This window comes from Pseudorca crassidens, chromosome X, assembly GCF_039906515.1.
Source record: "Pseudorca crassidens isolate mPseCra1 chromosome X, mPseCra1.hap1, whole genome shotgun sequence".
In the NCBI taxonomy this organism is placed as follows: domain Eukaryota; kingdom Metazoa; phylum Chordata; class Mammalia; order Artiodactyla; family Delphinidae; genus Pseudorca; species Pseudorca crassidens.
In genome coordinates, this window is record NC_090317.1 from 68,483,354 (window position 1) to 68,509,921 (window position 26,568).

The 26,568-nt window shown below is 38.7% G+C and overlaps 1 protein-coding gene across 1 annotated transcript in view; it reads left to right on the forward strand.

The window, feature by feature from the left end:
* Positions 1 to 22,515: 22,515 nt before the first annotated feature.
* ZDHHC15 (zinc finger DHHC-type palmitoyltransferase 15) overlaps positions 22,516 to 26,568 on the forward strand; it is a 128,588-nt gene continuing 124,535 nt past the window's right edge. Inside the window, exon 1 of the mRNA XM_067722282.1 lies at positions 22,516 to 22,982. Coding sequence (XP_067578383.1) covers positions 22,847 to 22,982 — 136 coding nt within the window. The 5' untranslated portion in view covers positions 22,516 to 22,846. The remainder of the gene's footprint in view (positions 22,983 to 26,568) is intronic.

Here is a 26,568-nt window from a genome sequence, read left to right on the forward strand (position 1 = left end):
CTCTTGTTGCGGAGCATGGGCTCTAGGCAGGTGGGCTTCAGTAGTTGCAGCATGCAGTCTCAGTAGTTGCGGCATGCAGGCTCTAGAGTGCATGGGCTTCAGTAGTTGTGGTGCATGGGCTCATTGGTTGTGGTGCACAGGCTCAGTAGTTGTGGCGCATGGGCTTAGTTGCTCCACGGTATGTGGGATCTTCCCGGACCAGGGATCGAACCTGTGCCCCCTGCACTGACAGGTGGATTGTTAACCACTGCACCACCAGCGAAGTCCCTATGTCCTTACTTTAAAAAAACAGCTTTATTGAGATATAATTCACATACCATACATTTCATCCATTTAAAATGTACAATTTAATGTTTTTTAGAAAATTCACAACATTTTCATCACTCCCCAAAGAAACTCCATACACATTAGCAGTCACTCATTTCTGTAATAACCTATATGGGAAAAGAACTTGAAAAAGAATAGATGCATGTATATGTATAACTGAGTCACTTTGCTGTACACCTGAAACTAATACAACATTGTTAATCAACTATATTTCAATATAAAATAAAAATTTTAAAAATTAAAAAAATTCACAATGGTGTGTAATCAAAATCAATTTTAGAACATTTTCATCACCACAAAAATAAACTCCATACACATTAACAGTCACTCATTTCACCTCATGCCCCTCCCTCCAACCCCAGCCCTAGGCAATCACTAATATCTACTTTATGTCTTTAAACAGCAAAGAGGCATATATGAGGATATAAGATTGAACATTCACAGAAATCATGGGGAGAATGCTGGATTTGTCCAGGTAGTGAAATTGAGGATTCAAGATACATTCACCAAATTCCCAAGGAAAAGGAAGCTCTAAGTGACATCTGTGTTAAAAATGAATAACATCCTTGATTTTAGACCAGGTATAGCACTACCATCTCTAGGTCAAACTTGCTCTTAAAATCCTAAAAGAGAAATTCTTGAACTATGTTGAGCTGAGGGTTCCACATAATTCTAGAGAAAATTTCAGAAGTTCTATACTGAGGAGCTCTCCACATAATTGAGAAAGTTCAGCAGTTCCTGGGATTACTGGATATTATTGATAGTTTCTTAACATTCTTTCATAATGACCACTCCATTAATTGACTTGTCCAGTAAAGGAAAGTTATACTGAACAGCCACATTTCAGGAGCTGAAAACTACTTCTTCCATAATATTTGCCTAACCACATCCATCCAATTATCCATTTACCTTGGCAAACTCCTACTCTGCCTCTAATTCTCAAAAAACAAACAAACAAACAAAAAGCAAAAACTGGTCATGGCTAAAAGCAGCTACCCAAAGTGAGAAAAAGAAGTTGATGATCAAGGCCACCATCAAGACATGGAGAACATTACCTTGAAGGATCTCAAAATTTCGTGGAAGGCTAAGCTAATCATTACAATTCAGGGCAGCAGATGCCAGAAAACCTCAGTCTATGCCAAGTAGGTAGACTTTATTTTACAAATATTTTAACTTTTCCTTTTCCTATGATCCTAGAGTCAAAACAGCACACAAATATCAGAGGGGTGGTAGAGGAATCCTATCCTGAAAGATGATCTGACCTGAGAATATTCTGGTCATCTATATCAGCTGTAACACAGCAGATGGGCACTGTGCAGAAAAGAGTTAATGTACCAGACCTGAGACTGCTATCCTTAGAAGAACCTGCTTATAAGTTTGGCCCTTGGCTGGCATCTGGGAACTTGGCTTTTGGAGTATTTCCAGTCAACAGTTAACTGACTCAGGGGGGTGGGTCACTGTGCCTAGACTCTTTGTGTAAGCAATCTGGTTCCATGATGAACATCTGCCTTCCTTCTGGGAGTCAGGAATTTCGGTATGTGCTAGGAAGAGTGCTTATGTCATTAGTCTCCCCACAGAAATCTTGGGCACTGAGTCTAATGGGCCACCATAGTAGACAACATTTCATTTATTTTGCTGTAGTTTTGTTGCTGGGGAAAGAGTATACTCTGTGTGATCCCTTATGGGTGGAAGAAAGCATAAGGAAGCCTGCAAAGGGATTCCTCCAGACTCCACCTGTGTCTTTTTCCCTTACCATCTGTGTGTCCTTACTGCATCGCTACAATAAATCTTGACCACAAGTAAGACTATATACTGAGTCCTATGACCCTCTCTGGCAAATCATTGAACCTAGTGATAGTTTTGGGAACCTCTGACATAAGATGCTTATTCACCTAGCCACTTACAGATAACCCCAATGGTCAAAGAGTGTTCTATGTCCTGGTGGGAGTAGCCTCTACTTCGGGTATGTAGTTCTTCCACACTACACTGAAGGGACACTACAGCCTATTCAAAATGCTGAACATGGCTAGTAAGTGAAAACTTCATTCACTCATGCAATGAATATTTACTAAGCACCCACCGTATGCCAGGCACTGTGGTCTCAGACTGAAGACGGACCTGGAAGGCCCAAAGTATTACTCTACGCTATCCTGACCACCAAATTCTCCATGAAATAGCATTTTATTGGACTTCAATGTGGATCTTTCTCCTTCTTAACGTATAATTCCATATTGAAAATGGTAGACATCCTCACTAACATGGGATGTTTTATCCCCTTTCCTGGACTCCCATTCACAACTACTACTGTCACATTCTTTATCAAAGAAGTATTCCATCTCCATGAACTTCATAACAATATAAAATTTGCCCAAGACCCTCATTTAATATCCTGATCTGAAAAGCACTGTTCAGAGTCCTCCACGTGCAGATCCACCTCTATATCAGCCAATACCTGTAGAACAACAGGTAAAGCAATAGGCATGCTTTATCCAAGTTCTGGAAGTGCACCTGCACTGATATACCCCCTCAAACAATATGACTATTTCTACTCTACCACACTGACTTTGTTTATAACAATTCATTACACTATTTACCCAAACACTGATCCACAACTGTGGCTTTCACCTCCACAGATTCCCCATACCATTGAGCAAATACCACAACTCTGGCAGTCCCCATAATACCCAGAAGAGGTAAAAACCACTCAAAAAGATCTACAAGACAGTATGCTGAATAGCTCCAGGGGAGATATAAAAGTGTGACATGCTATCTTGCTCTCTTTAAGACAGATCAGCATCGCCCAACCCTGCCAATAACATCTGTGGCTATTGAAGACCATGCTAGCCTTTCAATTTCCAATGCTTCCCATACAAATGGTTTCAATATCTTTTCCCCCACTCCCTGCTAGATCCTACCCATAAAAGCCATCCCATGTCTCTCCATATGGAGTCTGGGAAACTCCATATGGGGAGCCAGAATACATGGTAAAACAAGTAATAGACTCCCATTGATACTAATCAGTTCCAATACTTGGTGTAGTTTGATGCATATCAGCTAGAAGAGCATTTCTTATCACCAAAAAACACTCCAGAATATGTCATAATTTTCTTTCAGGAAAACCTAGGAACAGTGTGCCCTGACCCAAGAAAGGGTAGCATCTGTTCTGGCATTGCTCCTTTAATCTAACTGACCCACCAAAGTATCACACCTCAGTCAACTCATAAAACCAAGCTACAAACACTAATAGGCATTCTAGCAATCGTCTCAGACCTCCCTCACTACCTCTCAAAGTACACTTTCATTCTGACATTCATTCTCACTACTCCAATGACACACTTACTCCACTCACTACTGCTATTGATCCTAACTCATTTGCATTTGTTCTTTTTTTTCTTTTTGAGAGAGAGACCATGGTTATAATTCAAGCTTTTCAAATACATTAAACAGAGTTACATATATTTGTTTCTTACATATGTCTTTGTAGCTTTATTTTATATAATTAACATACAACAAGCTTCACATATTTAAAGTGTACACTTTGATAACCTTGATATTTGTATACACCCAGGAAACCATCAACAAAATCAAGGCAGTGAACATAGATGTCACCCAAAAGATCTTCTTGTGCACATTTTTAATCCCTCCCATGTGCCCCTCCCAACTCCCAAACCTTGTCTAGAGGCATCCACTGATCTGCTTTCTGTCACTAGATTAGTTGGAATTTTCGACATTATTTGCATTTGTTCTTGCTCTCATATTTTAATTTCCTTGGCTCTGGGTGTTTGGTTCTGTGTCTCAGCTTCAAATTCCTGCCTCTAGCACTCTTTAACTTGGAATACCTCCAGTAAATCCCCCCTACTTCTGACTCCTCATCTTTCTACATTGTTTACAGCTTACCTTGTTCTCTGGTTTGGGCATCCCAAGATGCCTTGGATGAAAACTCCCCTTTCTCATGTTGGGCCCCAGGGTGAGACCCCTACCTCCACCTTGGCCAATATCCACTTCTTTCCTTACAGAGCCTGGATGAGATTTTGATCCTCTAGTCGATGTCTGTAGTTGGAATCTGGTGTTAGAATCTTATCTTTCTCTTAGACCATGGTATGGCACACTTTTTCCAAAAAGATCCAGATAGTAAAAATTTTAGGCTTTGAATGACATATGGTTTCTATCATGACTACTCAACTGTGCTGCTATAGAGCAAAAGCAGCGATAAACTATAAGTAAACAAACGGACATAAATATGTTTTGATAACACTTTATAAAACAGTCTCTGTGACTCTTATCCCTTCATACTGCTCTGGATATGAGCTATCCCTATCATAAGCCCCCTGCCCCAGTCTATTTGATTGATGTCTAGACTACCATGTGAGAGGAGGACTTAGACAAAATTCATCATGTCTAAAAATTAAAGTTATCATCTTCTCCCACCAAAGCCACTCTTCTCACCATAGCCCTTATCATGGTGACTTACAACACTGTTCATCTAGCAATGAAGTTAGAAATATGGTTGTTAGCTTTGACTTATCCCACTCCTCACCTGGTCAACAAGTTCTGTTGATTCTTTCCTCAAAACACTCTTACATTTGCCCTATCTTCTTCCTCCCCACTGTCTCTGTCTCCTCTTGATTAGACTACCATAATATCTTCCAGAAAGATCAGATTACTTGCAGTCTTCCAAATATGCTGTGATGTTTCACAAATGCACTACATATTTCTATTTTCCTGAAATCTCCTTCCCTTTAACTCCTACTCCCACCTTTTATCTTCTTGTTCAACTCCTATTCACTATTCAAAACCCATATCAGACCTTCCCTTTCACATTTAATCATTGCCTCTTCAAGGATACTTTGTTTAAATAGTATACCCTTGACATTCTCAAGAGATATGTTCCAACAGCCCAAAATTCATGAATAATGGCAAACTTAGAGCAAGACGGTGGACAACAGCCCAAAATTCATGAATAATGGCAAATTTAGAGTAAGACGGTAGAATAGGAAGACCTCAGCACATACCCCCCCACAGCAACAATAATTTGGCAGCAATCCATGAACAAAAGTGCCTTTGGGAGCGCTTTGGGATCTAGGTAGGAGATTATGAAATCCCAATAGAGCCCAACACCAAGGAGGGTCATTTTGAGAAGGCAGGCATGCACCCAGATAGTGGTGGTAAGCTTACCAACTGTGATCAGGGCTACAGACACAAGAACAGACCTTGTCCCCTGACTCAGCTATAGCCCCACTTGGCCTTGGTCCTGCCATCAGCACCCTCTGCTGAGAGAACCAGAAGCAGACACACCCACCCATGCCTTGAGTGACATACTCAAAACTTTGGTCCAACTATAGATCCTGAAGCAGCCCTGTGATTTAGCTCTAGCTCCTCTCAGCCATGGTGAGAGTTGTCCTGTGCATCTAGAGATCTGGCAGGATACATACTTATCCGTACCCCAGAGGCAGGCCTAAAAACTTCCAGTGTTGCTATGGATGATGAAGCAGCCCTGTGACTTGGTTCCAGTCCTTCTCAGACACAGTCTGGAGCTATTCCTGCTCACCCAGGGAACCACCCAGTGACCAGCAGGAGTTACACTTGTCCATACACCTGATGACAGGCCCACCATCTGCAGACCCTGAAGTAGAATGTTTTCTCAATGCTAGTCCTACAACCAAGGTTCTGGAGGCAGTGTTATCTATCTGGAAGATAGATAACAGAAATGACCCAATCTGGAAGATAGACAACAGAAATGACCCAATTAGAACAGCAAAAAGAAAAGCAAATTTAAAAAAATGGGACATATTAAAGGACCTCTGAGACAACATCAAGTGGTACCAACATTCATATTATATGGGTCACAGAGGGTGGTCATTATATGAAGCACGAAGTGTACCAAAAATGATGAACCCAAGCAGATCCAACATCAAGACATATAATTAAAATGGCAAAAGTTAAAGATAAAAAGAGTATTCTAAAGGCAGCAACAGAAAAAAATGAGTCATATACAGGGGAACCCCCATAAGGTTATCAGTGGATTTTTCTGTAAATCTTTGCAGCACGGAAGGGAGTGGCATGATATATTTAAAGTGCTGAAAGAGAAGAACCTACAACCTAGGATATTCTACCAAGCAAGACTACCACTCAGAATTATAAAAGAGATAAAGAACTTCTCAGACAAGTAAAAACTAAGAGTTCATGGATACTACACTGACCCTAAAAGAAATGTTAAAGAGTTTTCTCTAAGTTGAAAAGAAAAGGGTACAAGGGGCTTCCTTGGTGGTGCAGTGGTTGAGAGTCCGCCTGCTGATGCAGGGGACACGGGTTCGTGCCCCAGTCCGGGAAGATCCCACATGCCATGGAGCAGCTGGGCCCGTGAGCCATGGCTGCTGAGCCTGTGCATCTGGAGCCTGTGCTCCGCAATGGGAGAGGCCACAACAGTGACAGGCCCACATACTGCAAAAAAAAAAAAAAAGAAAAGAAAAGAAAAGAAAAGGGTACAAGAAGTAAGAATCTGTAGGAAAGTAAAAATCCTCATAGGAAAGGAAATATATAGTAAAGGCTATGGATCAACCACTTAAATAAGCCAGTAAAAAGATTAAAAGACAAAAAACTTGTAAAATCAACTGTAACTACAATAAACAGTAAAGGGATAAACATGAAGATGTAAAATATGACATCAAAAACACCAAGTGTGGGAGAGGGGAGTAAAAAAATGTAGATCTTTTAGAATGTGTTTGTATAGCCAAATATACAACTCTGTAATAGCTATAAATGGAAAGTAATCTTTAAAAACTATATAACAAATTAATTTTTTTAAAAAAAGAACAGAAGGAATAAAATTAAAAATTGTACAACACGAAGAATATAGCCAATATTTTGAAATGACTGTAAATGAAAAGTAGCCTTTACAATTGTATAAAAAATTTTCTTAAAAAGAATAGAATGTGTCTGAATTTAAATGATGATCAATTTAAAACAAGTAGATATAGTTTTAGGTAAACATATATAAACCCTATGGTAACCACAAATCAAAAACCTAAAATAGATATATAAAATACTAGAAAGAAAGAACACAAGCATACGACTAAAGAAAATCAAAACCACAAAGGAAAAGAAACTCTCTCTCCAAGATTCAATTCAGTACTGGTGTACAGAGGCCAAATTTCAGCTACAAATTTGGGGTCTCACCTGGGATCTGACTCGGAGGCAAGCAACCCCACAAGGTTCCCCTGGCTTGGACACTCTGAGGTCTTCCTCCATGCCAGCTTCCTTCAGGAGAGCAGAGGATTGGAGGATTCCTTAGGAGACCAGATTGCCTGGGACTCCTAAAAGGGCTGAGCCCCAGTCATACCCAGCCCACCATCCTGGCAGTCAAAACTCCAAGGTGGGAGTGGAGGACAGAAGAGGGGCCACCACAACAGCTGCCAAGGCCACCTTTGCCTTAAAAACATTCCTCTCTTCCTCCTGCCTGCACCGACCTGTGCTTCCTCCTATGAGTATTTTGGGGAAGGAGAAAAGTAGCTTCTGGTAGGTCACAGCACATCCTCAAGTGTCTGCTTCTGGAGGTCAGAAGTCTAAAATCAAGGTATGGGCTGGACTGTCTTCCTTCTGGAGTCTTCAGGTGAAGAAAGAAGCCTGACTGGTGTCATACTTGGCAGTCTTCACCATACACCAAGGCAGGGGGAGGAGACAAGATAGTGGAGTAGAAGGACCTGAGCTCACCTCCTCTCACAAAAACAGAAAAATAACAACTAACTGCTGAACAATCATCAACAAAAAAAGACTGGAAACTACTGAAAAAGATATTCTACATCCAAAGACAAAGAAGTTACAATGAGATAGTAGGAGGGGCACTTTTTGTGATATAATCAAATCCCATACCCACTGGGTAGGCAACCCACAAATTGGAAAATAATTATATCACAGAGTTTCTCCCACAGGAGTGAGATCTGCACCCCATGTCAGGCTACCCAGCTTGGGGGTCTGGCATCAGGAGGAGGAGCCCCCAGAGAATATGGCTTTGAAGGCCAGCAGTGCTTGAGTACAGGAGATCCACAGGACTGGGGGAAACAAAGACTTCACTTTTGGAGGGTGCACACAAGGTTTCACATGCACTGGGACCCAGGGCTAAGCAGTGACTCCATAGGAGACTGGGCCAGACCTACCTGTGGGTCTTGGAGGGTCTCCTGGGGAGGCAGGGGTCAGCTGTGGCCCACTGTGGGGGCAAGGAAACTGATGCCAGAGGCCCCAGAGAATACTCACTGGAGTGAGCTCTCCCAGAAGTCACCACTTTGGCACTGAGAGCTGGCCCCACTCAGCAGTGTGCAGCCTCCAATGCTGGGACGCTGCAGGCCCAACAACCAACAGGGTGGGAATACAGCCACATCCACCAGCAGACAGGCTGCCTAAAGTCATCCTGGGCCCACAGCCACCTTTAAACACACACCTTGACACAGCCTGGGTCACAAGAGGGACAAGACCCAGCTCCACCTACCAGTGAGCAGGCACCAGTCCCTCCTAACAGGAAGCCTGCACAAGCCACTGGGCCAACCTCACCCACGAAAGGGAAGACACCAGAAACAAGAAGAACTATAATCTGGCAGCTCGCAGAATGGAGACCACAAACACAGAAAGTCAGAGAAAATGAGATGACAGAGAAATATATTCCAAAAGAAGGAACAAGGTAAAACCACAGAAGAGCAATTAGTTGAAGTGGAGATAGACGAACAGCCTGAAAAAAATTCAGAGTAAAGATAGTGAAGATGATCCAAGGTCTCACAAAAAGAACTGAGGCATAGACCAAGAAGATACAAGAAATGTTTAACAAAGACCTAGAAGAACTAAAGAACAAACAGTGATGAACAACAAAATAACTGAAATGAAAAATACAGTAGAAGGAATCAATAGCAGAATAACCAAGGCAGAAGAATGAATAAGTGAGCTGGAAGAGAGATTGGTAGAAATCACCACCACAGAACAGAGTAAAGAACAAAATGAAAAGAAAGGAGGACAGTTTAAGAGACCCCTGGGATGACATTAAATGCATCAGCATTCACATTATAGGGGTCCCAGAAGGAGAAGAGAGAGAGAAAGGGCGTGAGAAAATATTTGAAGAGATAACACCAAAAAAATTCCCTAACATGGGAAAGGAAACACTCACTCAAACCAGGAAGCACAGAGTCCCATATAGGATAAGCCCTAGGAGGAGCACACTGAGACACATATTACTCAAATTGACAAAAATTAAAGACAAAGAGAAACTATTAAAAGCAACAAGTGAAAAGCAAAAAATAACATACAAGGGAATCCCCTACGGTTATCAGCAGATTTTTCAGCAGAAACTCTGCAGGCCAGAAGGGAGTGACAGGATATATTTAAAGTGATGAAAAGGAAAAACCTACAACCAAGAATACTCTACCCAGCAAGGTGCTCATTCAGACATGATGGAGAAATCAAAAGCTTTACAGATGAGCAAAAGCTAAGAGAATTCAGCACCACCAAAGCAGCTTTACAACAAATGCTGAAGGAACTTCTCTATGCAGAAAAGAAAAGGCCACAAATAAAAACAAGAAAATTAGTAAGGGGAAAGCTCACCAGTAATGGCAAACATACAGGAATGGTAGGAAATCATCCACACAAATATGTCACACAAATATGACATCAAAACCAGCAATCACGAGGAGAGTACAAATGCAAGATATCGGAAATGCATTTGAAATTAAGAGACCAGCAATTTAAGAAAATCTTGTATAGATATAGACTTCAATATCAAAACCACATGGGAACTGCAAACCAAAAATCTACAATAGATACACACATACATAAAGAAAAAGGAATCCAAACACATCATTAAAGTTAGTCATCAAATCACAAGAGAAGAGTACAAAAGAGGAAGGGAAGAAAAAAGACCTATGGAAAAAAACCCCAAACAATTAACGAAATGGCAATAAGAACATACATATCAATAATTACCTTAAATGTAAATGGATTAAATGCTCCAACTAAAAGACATAGATTGGCTCAATGGATACAAGAACAAGACCCATATATATTCTGTCTACAAGAGACCCACTTCAGATCCAAGGACACATACAGACTGAAAGAGAGGGGATGGAAAAGTTTATTCCATGAAAATGGAAATCAAAAGAAAGCTGGAGGAGCAATACTCATATCAGATAAAATAGACTTTAAAAGAAAGACTGTTACAAGAGATAAGGAAGGACACTACACAATGATCAAGGAATCAAGCCAAGAAGAAGATATAAAAATTATAAATATTTATGCAACAAACATAGGAGCACCTCAATACATAAGGCAAATGCTAACAGGCATAAAAGGGGAAATCGACAGTAACACAATAATAGCGGGGGAAATAAACACCCCAGTTACATCAATGGACAGGTCATCCAGATAGAAAATCAATAACGAAACACAGGCCTTAAATGACACATTAGTCCAAATGGACTTAATGGATATTTATAGAACATTCCATCCAAAAGCAGCAGAATACACTTTCTTCTCAAGTGCACATGGAACAATCTCCAGGACAGATCACATGCTGGGATATAAAGCAAGCCTCAGTAAATTTAAGAAAACTGAAATCATATCAAGCTTCCTTTCTGACCACAACACTATGAGATTAGAAATAAACTACAAGAAAAAAACTGTAAAAAAAACACAAACACGTGGAGACTGAACAGTATGCTACTAAACAACCAATGGATCACTGAAGAAATCAAAGAAGGCATCAAAAAATGCCTAGAGACAATTGAAAATGAAAACACAATGATCCAAAACCTATGGGATGCAGCAAAAGCAGCTCTAAAAGGGAAGTTTATAGCAATAAAATCTAAACTTAGGAAACAAGAAAAATCACAAATAAACAACCTAGCCCTACACCTAAAGCAATTAGAGAAAGAAGAACAAACAAAACCCAAAGTTAGTAGAAGGAAAGAAATCATAAATATCAGAGCAGAAATAAATAAAATAGAGACGAAGAAAATAATAGCAAAGATCAATGAAACTAAAAGCTGGTTCTTTGAAAAGATAAACAAAATTGATAAACCTTTAGCCAGACTCAACAAGAAAAAAAAAGGGGGGGGCTCAAATCAGTAAAATTAGAAATGAAAAAGGAGAAGTTACAATGGACACCACAGAAATACAAAGGATCATAAGAAACTATTACAAGCAACCATACACCGATAAAATGGACAACTGGGAAGAAATGGTTAAATTCTTAGAAAGGTACAACTCTCCAAGACTGAACCAGGCAAAAATAGAAACTATGAACAGACCAATGACAAGTATTGAAAATGAAACTGTGATTAAAAATTTCCAACAAAAAAAGTCTGGGAACAGATGGCCTCACAGGCAAATTCTACCAAACATTTAGAGAAGAGTTAGCACCCATCCTTCTGAAACTATTCCAAAAAGTTGCAGAGGAAGGAACACTCCAAAATGCATTCTAGGAGACCACCATCACTCTGATACCAAAACCAGACAAAGATACCACAAACAAAGAAAATTACAGACCAATAGTACTGATGAACATAGATGCAAAAATCCTCAACAAAATACTAGCAAACAGAATCCAACAATACATTAAAATGATCATGCACCATGATCAAGTGGGATTATCCCAGGGATGCAAGGATTTTTCAATATCTGTAAATCAATGTGTGATACAACACATTAACAAATTGAAGAATAAAAACTGGATGATAATCTCAGTAGATGTAGAAGAAGCTTTTGACAAAATTCAACACCCATTTATGTTAAAAAATTTCTGGAAAGTGGGCAAAGAGGGAACCTACCTCAATATAATAAAGACCATATATGACAAACCCACAGCTAACATCATACACAATGGTGAAAGCTGAAAGCATTTCCTCTAAGATCAGGAACAAGACAAGGATGTCCACTCTCACCACTTTTATTCAACATAGTTTTGGAAGTCTTACCCATGCCAATCAGAGAAGAAAAAGAAATAAAAGGAAACCAAACCAGAAAAGAAGAAGTAAAACTGTCACTGTTTGGAGATGACATGATACTATACATAGAAAATCCTAAATATGCCACCAGAAAACTACTAGAGCTCATCAATGAATTTGGTAAAGTTGTAGGATACAAAACTAATACACAGAAATGTGTTGCATTTCTATACATTTACAATGAAAGATCAGAAAGAGAAATTAAAGAAAGAATCCCATTTACCATCACATCAAAAAGAATAAAATACCTAGGAATAAACCTACCTAAGGAGTCAAATATCCATACTCTGAAAACTCTGACACCGAAGAAAGAAACTGAGGATGACACAAACAGATGGAAAGATCTGCCATGTTTTGGATTGGAAGAATCAATTTTGTCAAAATGAGTATACTACCCAAGGCAATCTACAGATTCAATGCAATCCCTATCAAATTACCAATGGCATTTTTCACAGGACTAGAACAAAATAATTTGAAATTTGTATGGAAACACAGAAGACCCCAAATAGCCAAAGCAATCATGTGAAAGAAAACGGAGCTGGAGGAATCAGACTTACTGGCTTCAGACTATACTACAAAGCTACATTAATCAAGGCAGTATGGTACTGGCAAATAAAACAGAAATATGGATCAGTGGAATAGGAGAGAAAGCCCCAAAATAAATCCATGCACCTATGGTCAATTAATCTATGAGAAAGGAGGTTAGAATACACAACAGAGAAATGACAGCCTCTTCAATAAGTGGTGTTGGGAAAACTGGACAGCTACATGTAAAAGAATGAAATTAGAACATTCACTAACACCATACACAAAAAGAAACTCAAAATGGATTAAAGACCTAAATGGAAGACCGAACACTATAAAACTCCTAGAGGAAAACATAGACAGAACACTCCTTGACATAAATTGCTGCAATATCTTTTTGGTTGCACCTCCTAGTCCCACATGCCGTGGAGCAGCTGGGCCTGTGAGCCATGGCCACTGAGCCTGTGCATCTGGACCCTGTGCTCCACAACGGGAAAGGCCACAACAGTGAGAGGCCCGCATACTGAAAAAAAAAAAAGCCCACAGAATGGAAGAATATATTTGCAAATGAAGCGACTGACAAGGGATTAATCTCCAAAATATGCAAACAGACTATGCAGCTCAATAAGAAAAAACAAACAACAAAATCAAAAAATGGGCAGAAGATCTAAATATACATTTCTGTAAAGAAGACATATAAATGGCCGAAAAGCACCTGAAATGATGCTCAACATCGCTAATTATTAGAGAAAAGTAAATCAAAATTACAATGAGGTGTCACCTCACACTGGTCAGAATGGACATCCTCAGAAAGCCTAAAAACAATGAATGCTAGGGAGGGTGTGGAGAAAAAGAAACCCTCTTACACTGTTGGCGGGAATGTAAATTGGTACAACCACTATGAAGAACAGTGTGGAGGTTCCTTACAAAGCTAAAAATAGAACTACCATATGATCTAGGAATCCCACTCCTGGGCATATATATGGAGAAAACTAGAAATGAAAATGAACATGCACCCTAATGTCTATAGCAGCACTATTTACAATAACCAAGACATGGAAACAACCTAAATGTCCATCGACAGAGGAATGGATAAAGAAGATATGGTACATATATACAGTGGAATATTATTCAGCCATAAAAACGAATGAAATAATGCCATTTGCAGCAACATGGATGGACCTAGAGACGATCATACTAAGTGAAGTAAGTTAGAGAAAGACAAATATCATATGATATCACTTATATGTAGAATCTAAAAACAATAATAGAAATAATTGACAGATGAATGGATGAAGAAGATGTGGCACATATATACAATGGAATATTACTCAGCCATAAAAAGAAACGAAATTATTTGTAGTGAGGTGGATGGACCTAGAGTCTGTCATACAGAGTGAAGTAAGTCAGAAAGAGAAAAACAAATACCGTATGCTAACATATATATGGAATCTAAAAAAAAATATGGTTCTGATGAACCTAGGGGCAGGACAGGAATAAAGACGCAGACGTAGAGAATGGACTTGAGGACACAGGGAGGCAGAAGTGTAAGCTGGGACGAAGTGAGACAGTGGCATTGACATATATACACTACCAAATGTAAAACAGATAGCTAGTGGGAAGCAGCCGCATCACACGGGGAGATCAGCTCGGTGCTCTGTTACTACCTAGAGGGGTGGGATAGGGAGGGTGGGAGGGAGAAAGTTCTAATTTCATTATTTTACATGTATCTGTCCAGTTTTCCCAGCACCACTTATTGAGGAGTCTGTCATTTTTCCACTGTATATTCTTGTCTCCTTTGTTGTAGGTTATTTGTCCATAAGTGTATGGGTTTATTTCTGGGCTCTCTCTTCTGTTACATTGATTCATGTGTTTGTTTTTGTGCCAGTACCATACTGTTTTGATTACTGTAGCTTTGTAGTATAGTTTGAAGTCAGGAAGTCTGATTCCTCTAGTTCTGTTCTTCTTTCCCAAGATTGTTTTGGCTATTTGGGGTCTTTTGTATTTCCAAACAAACTTTTAAATTATTTGTACTAGTGTTATGAAAAATGCCATTGTATAGGGATTGATAGGGATTGCATTGAATCTGTATTGCTTTGGGTAGTATGGTCATTTTAACAATATTAATTCTTCCAATCCAAGAACACAATATTCTTTCCATCTGTTTTTGTCATCTTTAATTTCTTTCATCAGTGTCTTATAGTTTTCAGAGTATGGACATTTTACCTCCTTAGATAGGTTTATGCCTAGGTACCTTTTTTTTTTTTTGATGTGATGGTAAAAATAGAACTACCATATGACCCAGCAATTCCACTACTGGATACATATCTGAAGAAAACAAAAACACTAATTCAAAAAGATACATGCAACCCAGTGTTCATAACAGCATTATTTACAATTACCAAGATATGTAAGCAACCTAAGTGTCCATACAGAAATGAATGGATAAAGAAGATGTGGTACATATATACAATGGAATTTTACTCAGCCATAAAAAAAAAAACAAAATAATGCCATTTTCAGCAACATGGATCCACCTAGAGATTGTCATACTGAGTGAAGTAAGTCAAATATCATATGGTATTGCTTATATGTGAATTTTTAAAAAGGGTACAAGTGAACTTATCTACAAAACAGAAATAGATTTACAGATGTAGAAACCAAACTTAAGGTTATCAGGGGGTAAGGTGGAGAGGAATAAATTGGGAGATTGGGATTGACATATACATACTACTGTATGTAAAATAGATAACTAATGAGGACCTACTGTACAGCACAGGAAACACTACTCAATATTCTGTAATGGCCTATATGGGAAAAGAATCTAAAGAAGAGTGGATATATGTATATGTATAACTGATTCACTTTGCTGTACACACGAAACTAACACAACATTGTAAATCAACTATACTCCAATAAATTTTTTTTAAAAGATGTGGTATATGTGTGTGTGTGTGTGTGTGTGTGTGTGTGTACACAATGGAATACTGCTCAGCCATAAAAAGAATGGAATTTTGCCATTTGCAACAACATGGATGGACTTGGAGTGTGTTATGCTAAATGAATTATTCCAACAAAGACAAATACTGTATGTTATAACTTGTATGTGTAATCTAAACAATAAGTGAATAAATATAACCAAAAAAAAACCAGCTCACAGGTATAAGGAACAAACTAGCAGTTACCAGAGGGGGAAGGAAGGGGTGGGGCAAGATATACGTAGGGGATTAAGAGGTACAAACTACTACGTATAAAGTAAATAAACTACAAGGATATATTGCATTGCACAGGGAATATAGACAATATTTTATTTAAAAAATTAAAAAATAAATGAACCAAACAGAAATCCTGAATCTGAAGAATACAATGACAAAACCTAGAAAATTCAATACACAGCTTCAACAACAGACTCAATTATGCAGAAGTATTGGGTTGGCCAAAAAGTTCATTAGGGTTTTTCCATAACATCTTATGGAAAAACCCTAACGAACTTTTTGGCCAACCAATAATAACCAGAAAACTTGAAGGCAAGTCATTTGAAATAAGGCAGTTAGAGGAAGAATTAGAATAAAGACTGAAAAAGAATAAAAAAATCACACAGGACCTATGTGACACCATCAAGCATGCAAATATATACATTATGGGAGTCAAAGAAGGAGAAGAGAAAGAGAAAGGGATAGAAAGCTTAGTCAAGGAAATAATGGCTGAATATTTCCCAAATCTTGGGATGGATATGGACATCTGGACTCATGAAACCAAATATCCCCAAGCAAGATCAAACAAAAGAAGATTTCCCCAAGTCACTTGATAATCAAATTTTAAGAAGTCTAAGACAAAGAGAATTTTGAAGCAGCAAGAGAAATGCAATGTGTGATATACAGGGCAACCCCCCTAAGGCTTTCAGTGGATTTCTCTGCAGAAACCTTGCAGGACAGGAAGGAGTCAGATGATATGTTCAAACTGCTCAAAGAAAAACATGCCAACTAGGAATACTGTTCCAAGAAAACCTGTCATTCAGAAATGAAGGAAAGATAATTGCATTCCCAGAAAAACTAGAGCTGAGGAAGATAATCACTATTAGATCTGACTCATGAGAAATGCTAAAGGGAGTTCTTCAACTTGAAAGGAAGCTAAGAAACAGCATGAAAACATATGAAAATATAAAACTCAGTGGTAAAGGCAAATATATAGTCAAATTCAGAACACTCTAATACTGTAATGGTGGTATGTAAATCACTGAACTCTAGAATAAAATTTAAAATATAAAAGTATTAAAAGTAAATGCAGCTATAATAATTTGTTAATGGATACACAATATAAAAAAGATGTGAAAAGTCATAACAGTAGCATAAAATGTGGGGAAATGTAAAAGTATTTTTTCAAATGACTGAAGTTAAGTTCTTATTAGCTTAAAACAGAATGTTATAATTATGTATTTTGTAAGCTTCACAGTAACCTCACATGCAAAAAAAAAAAACCTCTAGTGCACACACAAATGATAAAGATAAATGAATCAATGCATACCACTGGAATAATTAACAAATCAAAAGGTACATACCAAGAGAGGAAACAGGAACAAATAAACTAAAGAAATTGTCAGAAAATAATGAACAAATTGGCAACAATAAGTACTTATCTGTCAATAATTACTTTAAAAATAAATGGATTAAGTTCTCTTATCAAAAGTCACAGAGTGGCTGAATGGATTAAAAAAAAAAGATCCAACAATGTGCTGCCTACAAGAGATTCATTTAAGCTTTAAGGACAAGTGAAGAGATATTCCATGCAAATAGTAATGAAAAGAGAGTAGAAGTGGCTATACTTAAATTAAACAAAATAGACTTTCATTCAAAATCTGCCACAGTAGACAAAAGTCACTATATAATGATAATGTGGTCAATTCATCAAGAGGATATAACACACAGTCAACACTGGAGCACTTAAATATATAAAGGAACTATTAATCGAACTGAATGGAGAAATAGACAGCACTATAATGATAGCAGGGGACTTCAATAATCCACCTTAGGGAACTAGAACAAACTAAGATCAAGTTAGCAGAAGGCAGAAATTAATGAAAATTAGAACAGAAATAAATTAAGTAGAGACTGGAAAGACAATAGAAAAGATCATAGAAACTAAGAGTTGGTTCTTTGAAAAGACAAAGAAAATTGAAAAATTTTAGCTATACTGACTAAGAAAAAAGATAAATAAAATTTTAAGTGAAAGAGAAGACATATTAACCGATACCAAGAAATAAAAAGGATAATAAGAGACTTTAACGAACAATTATATACCAACAAATAGAATGACCTAGAAGAAATGGATAAGTTCCTAGAAATATATAACCTACCAAGACTGAATCATGAAGAAATAGAAAATCTGAACCGACCAATAATAAGAATTTTGAATCAGTAATCAAAAATTTCCCAACAAATAAAAGCCCAGGGCCAGGTGGTTTCACTGGTGAATTCCAACAAACATCTAAAAAAGAATTAATGCTAAACCTTCTCAAACTCGTCCCAAAAAATTAAACAGGAAGAAACACTTCCAACTCATTTTACGAAGCCAGCATTACTCTGAAACCAAAGCCAAACAAGGACGCTAAAATAAGGAAAACCACAGGACCATGTCCCTGATGAACAAAAGTCTTCAACAATATACCAGCAAACCAAATTCAGTAGCACATGAAAAGGATCATATACCATGATCAAATCAGATTTATCCCTGGGATGCAAGAATGGCTCAACATATGCAATTAATAAATGTGACACATCATATTAACAGAATGAAGAATAAAAATCATAAGACCATCTCAATAAAAACAGGAAAAGCATTTGACAAAATTCTACATCCTTTCATGATTAAAAACTCTCAATAAATTAAGTACAGAAAAAATGTCCCTCAACTTAATAAAGGTAATATATGACAAGCCCACACCTAACATCATACTCAGTGGTGAAAATCTGAAAGCTTTTCCTTTAAGATAAGAAACAAGACAAGGATGCCCACTCTCACCACTTCTTCTCAACATAGACTGAAGTCCTAGCTAGACAGAGTAGGCAAGAAAAAGAAATAACAGGCATCCAAACCAGAAGGGAAGAAGTAAAATTATCTTTGTTAGCAGATGACATGATCTTATATGTAGAAAACCCTAAAGACTCCACCAAAAGCCTGCCAGATCTAATAAATGAATTTAGTGAAACTGCAGGATACAAACTCAACAAAAATCAGTTACATCTTTATATGGTTATAGCAAACTATCTGAAAGGGAAATTAAGAAAACTATCCCTTTTACAATAGCATGAAAAAGAAAAACTACTTAGAAATAAATTTAACTGAGGAGATGAAAAATCTGTACACTGAAAACTTTAGGACATTGGTAAAAGAAATTGAAGAAGATACAAATAAATAGAAAGATATCCTATGGTCATGGACTGGAAAAATTAATATTATTAAAATGTCCATACTACGCAAAGTGATCTACAGATTCAATGCAATCTCTGTCAAAATTTGAGTGGTATTTTTCATAAAAATAGAAAAAACTATTGCAAAATATATATGGAATCACAAAAGACTGAATAGCCAAAGCAATCTTGAGCAAGAACAAAACTGGAGGCATCACACTTCCTGATTTTAAATTCTATTACAAAACTATTGTCATCAAAACAGTATGGTACTGGCATAAAAACAGGCACATAGTCCAGTGGAACAGAGTAGAATCTAGAAATAAACCCACACATAGGCAGTCTACTAATTTTTGACAAGAGTGAATACACAATGAATACACAATGGGAAAATGATAGTCTCTTTAATAAATGGTTCTGGGAAATATGGATATCCACATGCAAAAGAATGAAATTGGACACTTGTCTTACATCATACACAAAAATCAACTCAAAATGGATTAAAGACTTAAACGTATAACCTGAAACTGTAAAACTCCTAGAAGAAAATATGGGGAAAACACTCTTTGACATTAGTCTTGGCAATGATTTTCAGGATATGACACCAAAAGCAAATGCAACAAAAGCAAAAAAAACATGTGGAATTACATCAAACTAAAAAGCTTTTGCACAGCACAAATCAACAAAATGAAACAGCAAACCATAGAATGGGAAAAAATATTTGCAAACCATATTTCTGATAAGGGGTTAATCTCCAGAATATATAAGGAACTTATATAATTAATTAAATAGCAAGACAAACCCTGATTTTAAAATGGACAGAGAACCTGAATAGTCATTTTTCCAAGGAAGACATACAGATTGCCAACAGGTATGTGAAAAGGTGCTCAACATCACTAATTATCAGGGAAATGAAAATCAAAACCACAATGATATATCACCTCACACCTGTTAAATGGTTATCATCAAAAAGATGAGATAACACATGTTGGTGAGAGTGTGGAGAGAAAAGGAGCCCTTGTGCATTGTTGGTGGAAATGTAAACTTGTTCATCCACTATGGAGAACAGTATGGAGGTTCCTCAAAAAATTAAACATAGAACAACCATATGTTTCAGCAATCCCACTTCTGGGTATATATCCGAAGGAAATAAAAAAGGTTACTGAGGAAACATGTTCTCCCATGTTTATTGCAGCATTATTCACAATAGCTAATGTACATATAAAATGCTATTCAGCTGTGAGAAAAAAGGAAATTCTGCCATTTGCAACAACATGGATGGATCTTGAGGACATTATGTTAAGTGAGATAAGTCAGACAGAGAAAGACAAATACTGTATGATATCTCTTACATGTGGAATCTAAAAAGAAAAAAAAACAGATATTGTTACCAGAAGCTGCAGTGGGGGGGGGCGGAATAAGAGGGAAGTTATTTAAGTGCACATATTTGCATTATGTGATGCGACGGAGGTGTTAGCTAAGGCTACAATGGCAATCATACTGCCACAATGGCAATCATACTGCCAAGCAATATGTTGTACACATTAAATTTACACAATGTTGTATGTCAAATATACCTCAATAAAAAACAATTGTCGAGGGATTCCCTGGTGGCGCAGTGGTTGAGAATCTGCCTGCCAATGCAGGGGACACGGGTTCAAGCCCTGGTCTGGGAAGATCCCACATGCCGCGGAGCAACTAGGCCCGTGAGCCACAACTATTGAGCCTGCGCGTCTGGAGCTTGTGCTCCGCAACAAGAGAGGCTGCGACAGTGAGAGGCCCGCGCACCGCGATGAAGAGTGGCCCCCACTCACCACAACTAGAGAAAGCCCACGCACAGAAACGAAGATCCAACACAGCCAAAAAAAAAAAACTGTCGAAAAATGGTACCTATGTGAGGTGATGGATGTGTTAATTAGCTTGATTGTGGTAATCATTTCACAATGTATATCAAGTCATCAAATATATATACTTTTATTTGTCAACTATATCTCAGAAAGGCGGAAAAATATCTAAGTATCCATGTCAGAACCTTAGGGTACAAATCATTAATAAGGCTATTAAAATAAATATTGTAACTGAAATGAGTCTGCATTTCATTACAAAATTAATTTAGTAATATCAACCATGAACGTAACTTAATCTGAAAGAAACAACAAAGTTCTTATATCAGTTCAGAAATTTACTCCATACATAACCATGAAAAAGAATAGAGAGCAACATGGGTCTCAGCAAAATCACAAATTTCTTCATGTCATAGACCTTTGTAAATCTTTGAACAGTAGGTATCAAATCCATGTCAAAAGTTTACTATACTTCTATCATTGTACTTATGTCATTGAACACCTATTGCTCTGATGAGAACATGAACTTCCTGGAGACAGGCCCCCTCTTTTCATTCTTTTTATACCAAAGTTGACTTAACACAATGCAACCACTCCAAGAACATTTGCTGAATTAAATTGCCTCCTAATTTGTGTCTGTGTTTCCAGGCCATCCTCCTCTACAAAATCCTGCCAGTTCTTTTACAAAAATACAATTCTGATAATGTCACTTTTATTGTCCCCAAATCTTTATTGGCTGTTCCTAATCTGCTTTACAAGATTATGTCCACATACCCTGGCAGGGCATTCTGTGCCCACAGCCTGTATTCCCAGTCTCATTCCCAGCCTCTCCTCTTCATATACCGACACTCTCCTCAAGCCATGCTAACTGTTCCTTGAACACTTTTAGATTTTCATTACTCTATGCCTTTGCAAATGCTGTTTCCTCTGTCTGAAAGTTCCTTCCACCTCCATCTGCCCAGCAAACTCATTTATTATTAAAGCTCAGCTTAAATATCACTACCTTGTAGCTTTCCCTGACCCCTCACAGAATTAGTATCTCCCCCATTTGCTTTTTTTGTACCAATATGTTTATTTATTCTTAAAATGGACTAAGCTGACTCGGGGAAAGGGAAGAAGAGAAGGAAGGAGGGAGCGCCCTGCCAATGGACTTACCCAACCAGCGACTGCGGCACTACGTGTTAAGCATATTGTTCAAGCAGCAGTCAGAGGATGGGGCTGGATGACCTTTAAGTCATTAGATGCTACGGTTCGCATCTTTCACATTGCGTGTCTGTGTGCTCGTGTGTATGTGGGGGGGGGGGGGGGTTGGGAGGGAAGGGACAAAGAGAGAGAAACAGAGACAGAGATCAGAGACGAGATGAGGCTGGACGCAGTGCGGTTAAGAACAGATGGGCGGACCCAAATTTCTTCCGCTTTACAGTTTTGCAGAGGTCCAGCCCTGCATCCAGTGCTGTGGCAAGGGGGTGGGAGAGGAGGAAAGAGGAGGGACTGCACTCCCTCTGAGCGTGTCCAGCCTCGACTGCCTGACGGATCACTTTCCGCACCAACACCGCCAGTTCCTCCTCGCCGTGACTCATGCCTATTGTGCCAGGCAGGGCGCACTCTGCCCTGCAGCCCCACAGGTGGTATCGACTAGGGGAGACTGTTCCCGCCAGGCTAGGCAGTGGAGCGCCGCACAGCGCGCCTTCCCGCCTCTCAACTGCTGCCCCAGCAGTTCCGACCCAGCGCCAGCAGGCCTGCTCGGTCGATCTTCGAGCCGAAGATGCGGCGGGGCTGGAAGATGGCTCTGTCCGGGGGGCTACGGTGCTGCCGCCGTGTACTTTCCTGGGTGCCTGTGCTTGTTATCGTCCTCGTCGTGCTCTGGTCCTACTATGCCTACGTCTTTGAACTCTGCTTGGGTAAGTGGAGCTAGCACCTAAGATGGGGAAAATATGCTCCCCCTATGTTCTTAGCCCTCACACTGCGGTTTTCCTTTAGCTCCCTGGAGAGCTCCTGGTCTCCAACCTCTGGCTTCCCACAGTATTTCTTGCGGCCTGCCACGAGGGTCCCGCCATGTCACCATCGCTTCCTACCCAAGGTTTCTTACATTATTTCCTGGCCCTACCCACAAGAATTTACTGGCTTTTTCCACTGGGGCCCCCTTTTGTCATACAGGACAACCACTTGTGCCTTGTGCTCTGGTTCTGGGGGCTCCCATCCTACAGAGTTGAGGAAACAACATACCCTGTATACTTAAACTGTCCGCTTACGCTATGAATCCCACCAATTCACCCAACTAGAAGCCCCACATTTTCCCATTCCTTCCTACTAGGAATCCCAAAATATTTCCTGTACTCTTAATAGCTCGCCTTTATCCAACACTAGGATTCCTCCTTTTCCCGTGATCCTCTCAAGCCAGCTGATTCACATTTTTCTGCCACTTGGGACCCCACAGTACACCTTGTTCTATCCCACTGTGGTCTCCCCTTTTCACAAAGTAATAAGCCCTCCATTCCTCTTTCCCTGTGGCTTCAACATTTTCTCATCTTCTCCAGCGGAATACGAGTCCTACAATACATCCTGTCCTGTCTCCTCATGCAAGAGGCCCTGATTTTGTTACACTGGAGCTCCCTGTAGTCTCCTGCCTGGCTGCTTTGAGGTGTTTTCACTCCTTCCCATTTGGGGCCCCACATTATTTTGTGAACCTCATACTAGTCACCCTGCTTTTATCACACTATGGTCCTGCTTTGTCCACTGTCTTCTCACACTAGAATATCCTCATTACCCTCCCACAAGAGTTCCCACAGTATCCCCCACACCCCTTCCAAGGGTCATTACTTTTCTAATGATGATCTCCCCTTGCTATATTTTTTGAAACCACTCTACCTCCTGCAATACGCTTCCACTGTTAGCCACACATTTTGCCATCCTCTTCCTCTGGGTTATTATTATTATCTTCACTTATTTTCCTCTAGGATTGCACTTGTCCCTTGTCTTCTCGAACTAGGGAAACACCATCCTTTCCTACAGGGGTTTCTAGTATTTCCTGCCCCTTCCAATGGGAGCCTCATTTCTTGTTCCCTCTCCTAGACCACCCTTTTATAAATCCAGGGTCTCCTCTTTGTACCCTGTCCTGTAACACCAGGGAGCATTTCATCCCCTCCATATCTATAAAATGGTTCCCACAGTGTATCTTCTGCTTTCAAACTCAGAATTCCACAGTATTTCCGGACACAAATCTCAAGACCCTATCCCACTTGGATTACCCCCAGCCCCCTATCTTTATCACTAATGGCTTTATAGTGTTCTAATCACTATAAATCAATTCACAGTGTAGTCTTCATGGTATATCCTGTCTCCTCAAGAGCCTCTGCTTTTCTCATAGTGAGATCTCCCCTTGCCTCTCACATTGAAGAATCCCTGTCTCTTCTCAAAGGAGATTCCACTAATAGTTATTGTGACTTCAGTGCTAGAATCCCACTTCTAATACCCTTAAAACTGTGTTCTACAATGTTCCCTATTCATTCAGTGTGAGGTCCCAGTATATTTCCAGTCCCCTCACATTAAGACTCCTATTTGTCCTGTTGGACATCACCTCACAGAACACTGGCCTGCACAGTGTTTTCTTAACATTTTACATCAGATTCCGTTATTTAAAAACCAGGAGGGTAAGGTAGCCTTGATTTCCAATTCTGGTTCCACCAGTCCATCCTGTCATCTTCACTTGACAATCTTTAACAAATGAGTGGTCTTGGTTTCAGAAAGGTTAGATCAAATTTTCCTAAACTCACATATTTAGTAAATAATATAGAATTGGATATCAAAGCTGCCTGATAACCAAAGCAACACAACCAAAACAACAGATTTGAGTTTCAGTATGACTCAAAAAGTAATATTAAGGACCTCACTTCTTTCTAAAAACAGAACCTGATGTCTTTCTCCCTAATATCAGGTTAGAGCTGAAGTCAAAAATGGTATTTTTGTCTTATAAATCTTAGAGTTTGGATTCTGCCACTTACTAATTAGGATACCTGATGCAACTTACCTAATCTCTCTCAACTTCAGTTGCCTCACATGCACTTTGCTTATATAGTTGTTCATTCATACCACAAATACTTCCTTGTCACCTACTATATGCCATTATAGCATTGTTATGAGATTTAAATAATATGGTGCATGAAAAGCACACATCACAGTTGACAGCACATTGTAAGAGCTCATTAAATAATAACTTGTTATTACTATTATTAATGAGGATATAAGATTCTGCTTGACTCAAGAAAATAAGCTTAGACTTTAAACAGGGAGAAAAGTAACAGGATCCATTTTTTAAGGTACAATTCACATAACATAAAATTAACCATTTTAAAGCATTCAATTTAGTGACAGTACATTCACAATGTTATACAGTCATCACTAATATCTAGTTCCAAAACACTTTCATCACCCCAGAAGAAAACCTCATAGGCATTAGACAGTCACTCCCCATTCGCTCCTTCCCCTAGTCTCTACCAACCACTAATCTGTGTTCTATCTCTATGGATTCTGGATGTTTCACATAAGTGGTATCATACAGTATATCTCCTTTTGTGCCTGGCTTCTTTCAATTGGTGTACTGTTTTTGAGGTTTATTCACATTGTAGTATGTAACAGTACTTCATTTCTTTTTATGGCTGAATAATATCCCATTGTATACCACACTTTATCCATCTTATCCATTCATCCCTTGATGGTTGATGGACATTTGGGTTGTTTCCACTTTTTGTCTATTCTGAATAGTGCTGCTATAAACATTGATGTACAAGTATTTGTTTAAATACTTGTTTTCAACTCTTTTGTGTAAATACCAGGGAGAGGGGTGGTAAAGCTGGGCTGTATGTTAATTCTATGTTTAACTTTTTGAGGAACCTCCAAACTATTTTCTACAATGGCTGCGCAATCTACATTTCTATCAGTAATGTTGGAGAGTTCCAATTTCTCCACATTCTCACCAAAACTTGTTATTTTCCTTTTTTTAATTATAGCCATCATAGTGGGTATGATGTGGTATCTCACTGTGATTTTGATTTGCATTGCCCTGTTGACTAGTGATACTGAGCATCTTTTCATGTGTTTGTTGCCCATTTGTATATCTTCTTTAAAGAAATGTCTATTCAAGTCCTTTGCACGTTTTTAATTGGGTTATTTATCTTTTTGTTGTTGAATTATAAGATTTCCTTATGTATTTTGGATACTCAACCCTTGTCAGATAAATGATTCACAGATACTTTCTCCCATTCCGTGAATTGTCTTTTCACTTCCTTGATAGCATCATTTGATACACAAAGTTTTTAATTTTGATAAAGTTCAATTTATCAATATTTTTTACTTGTGGCCTATGCTTTTGGTATCATATCTAAGAACCCATTGCCAAATGCAAGATCATAAAGATTTACCCCTGTGTTTTCTTCTAAGAGTTTTATAGTTTTATCTCTTACATTTAAGTCTTTGATCCATTTTGAGTTC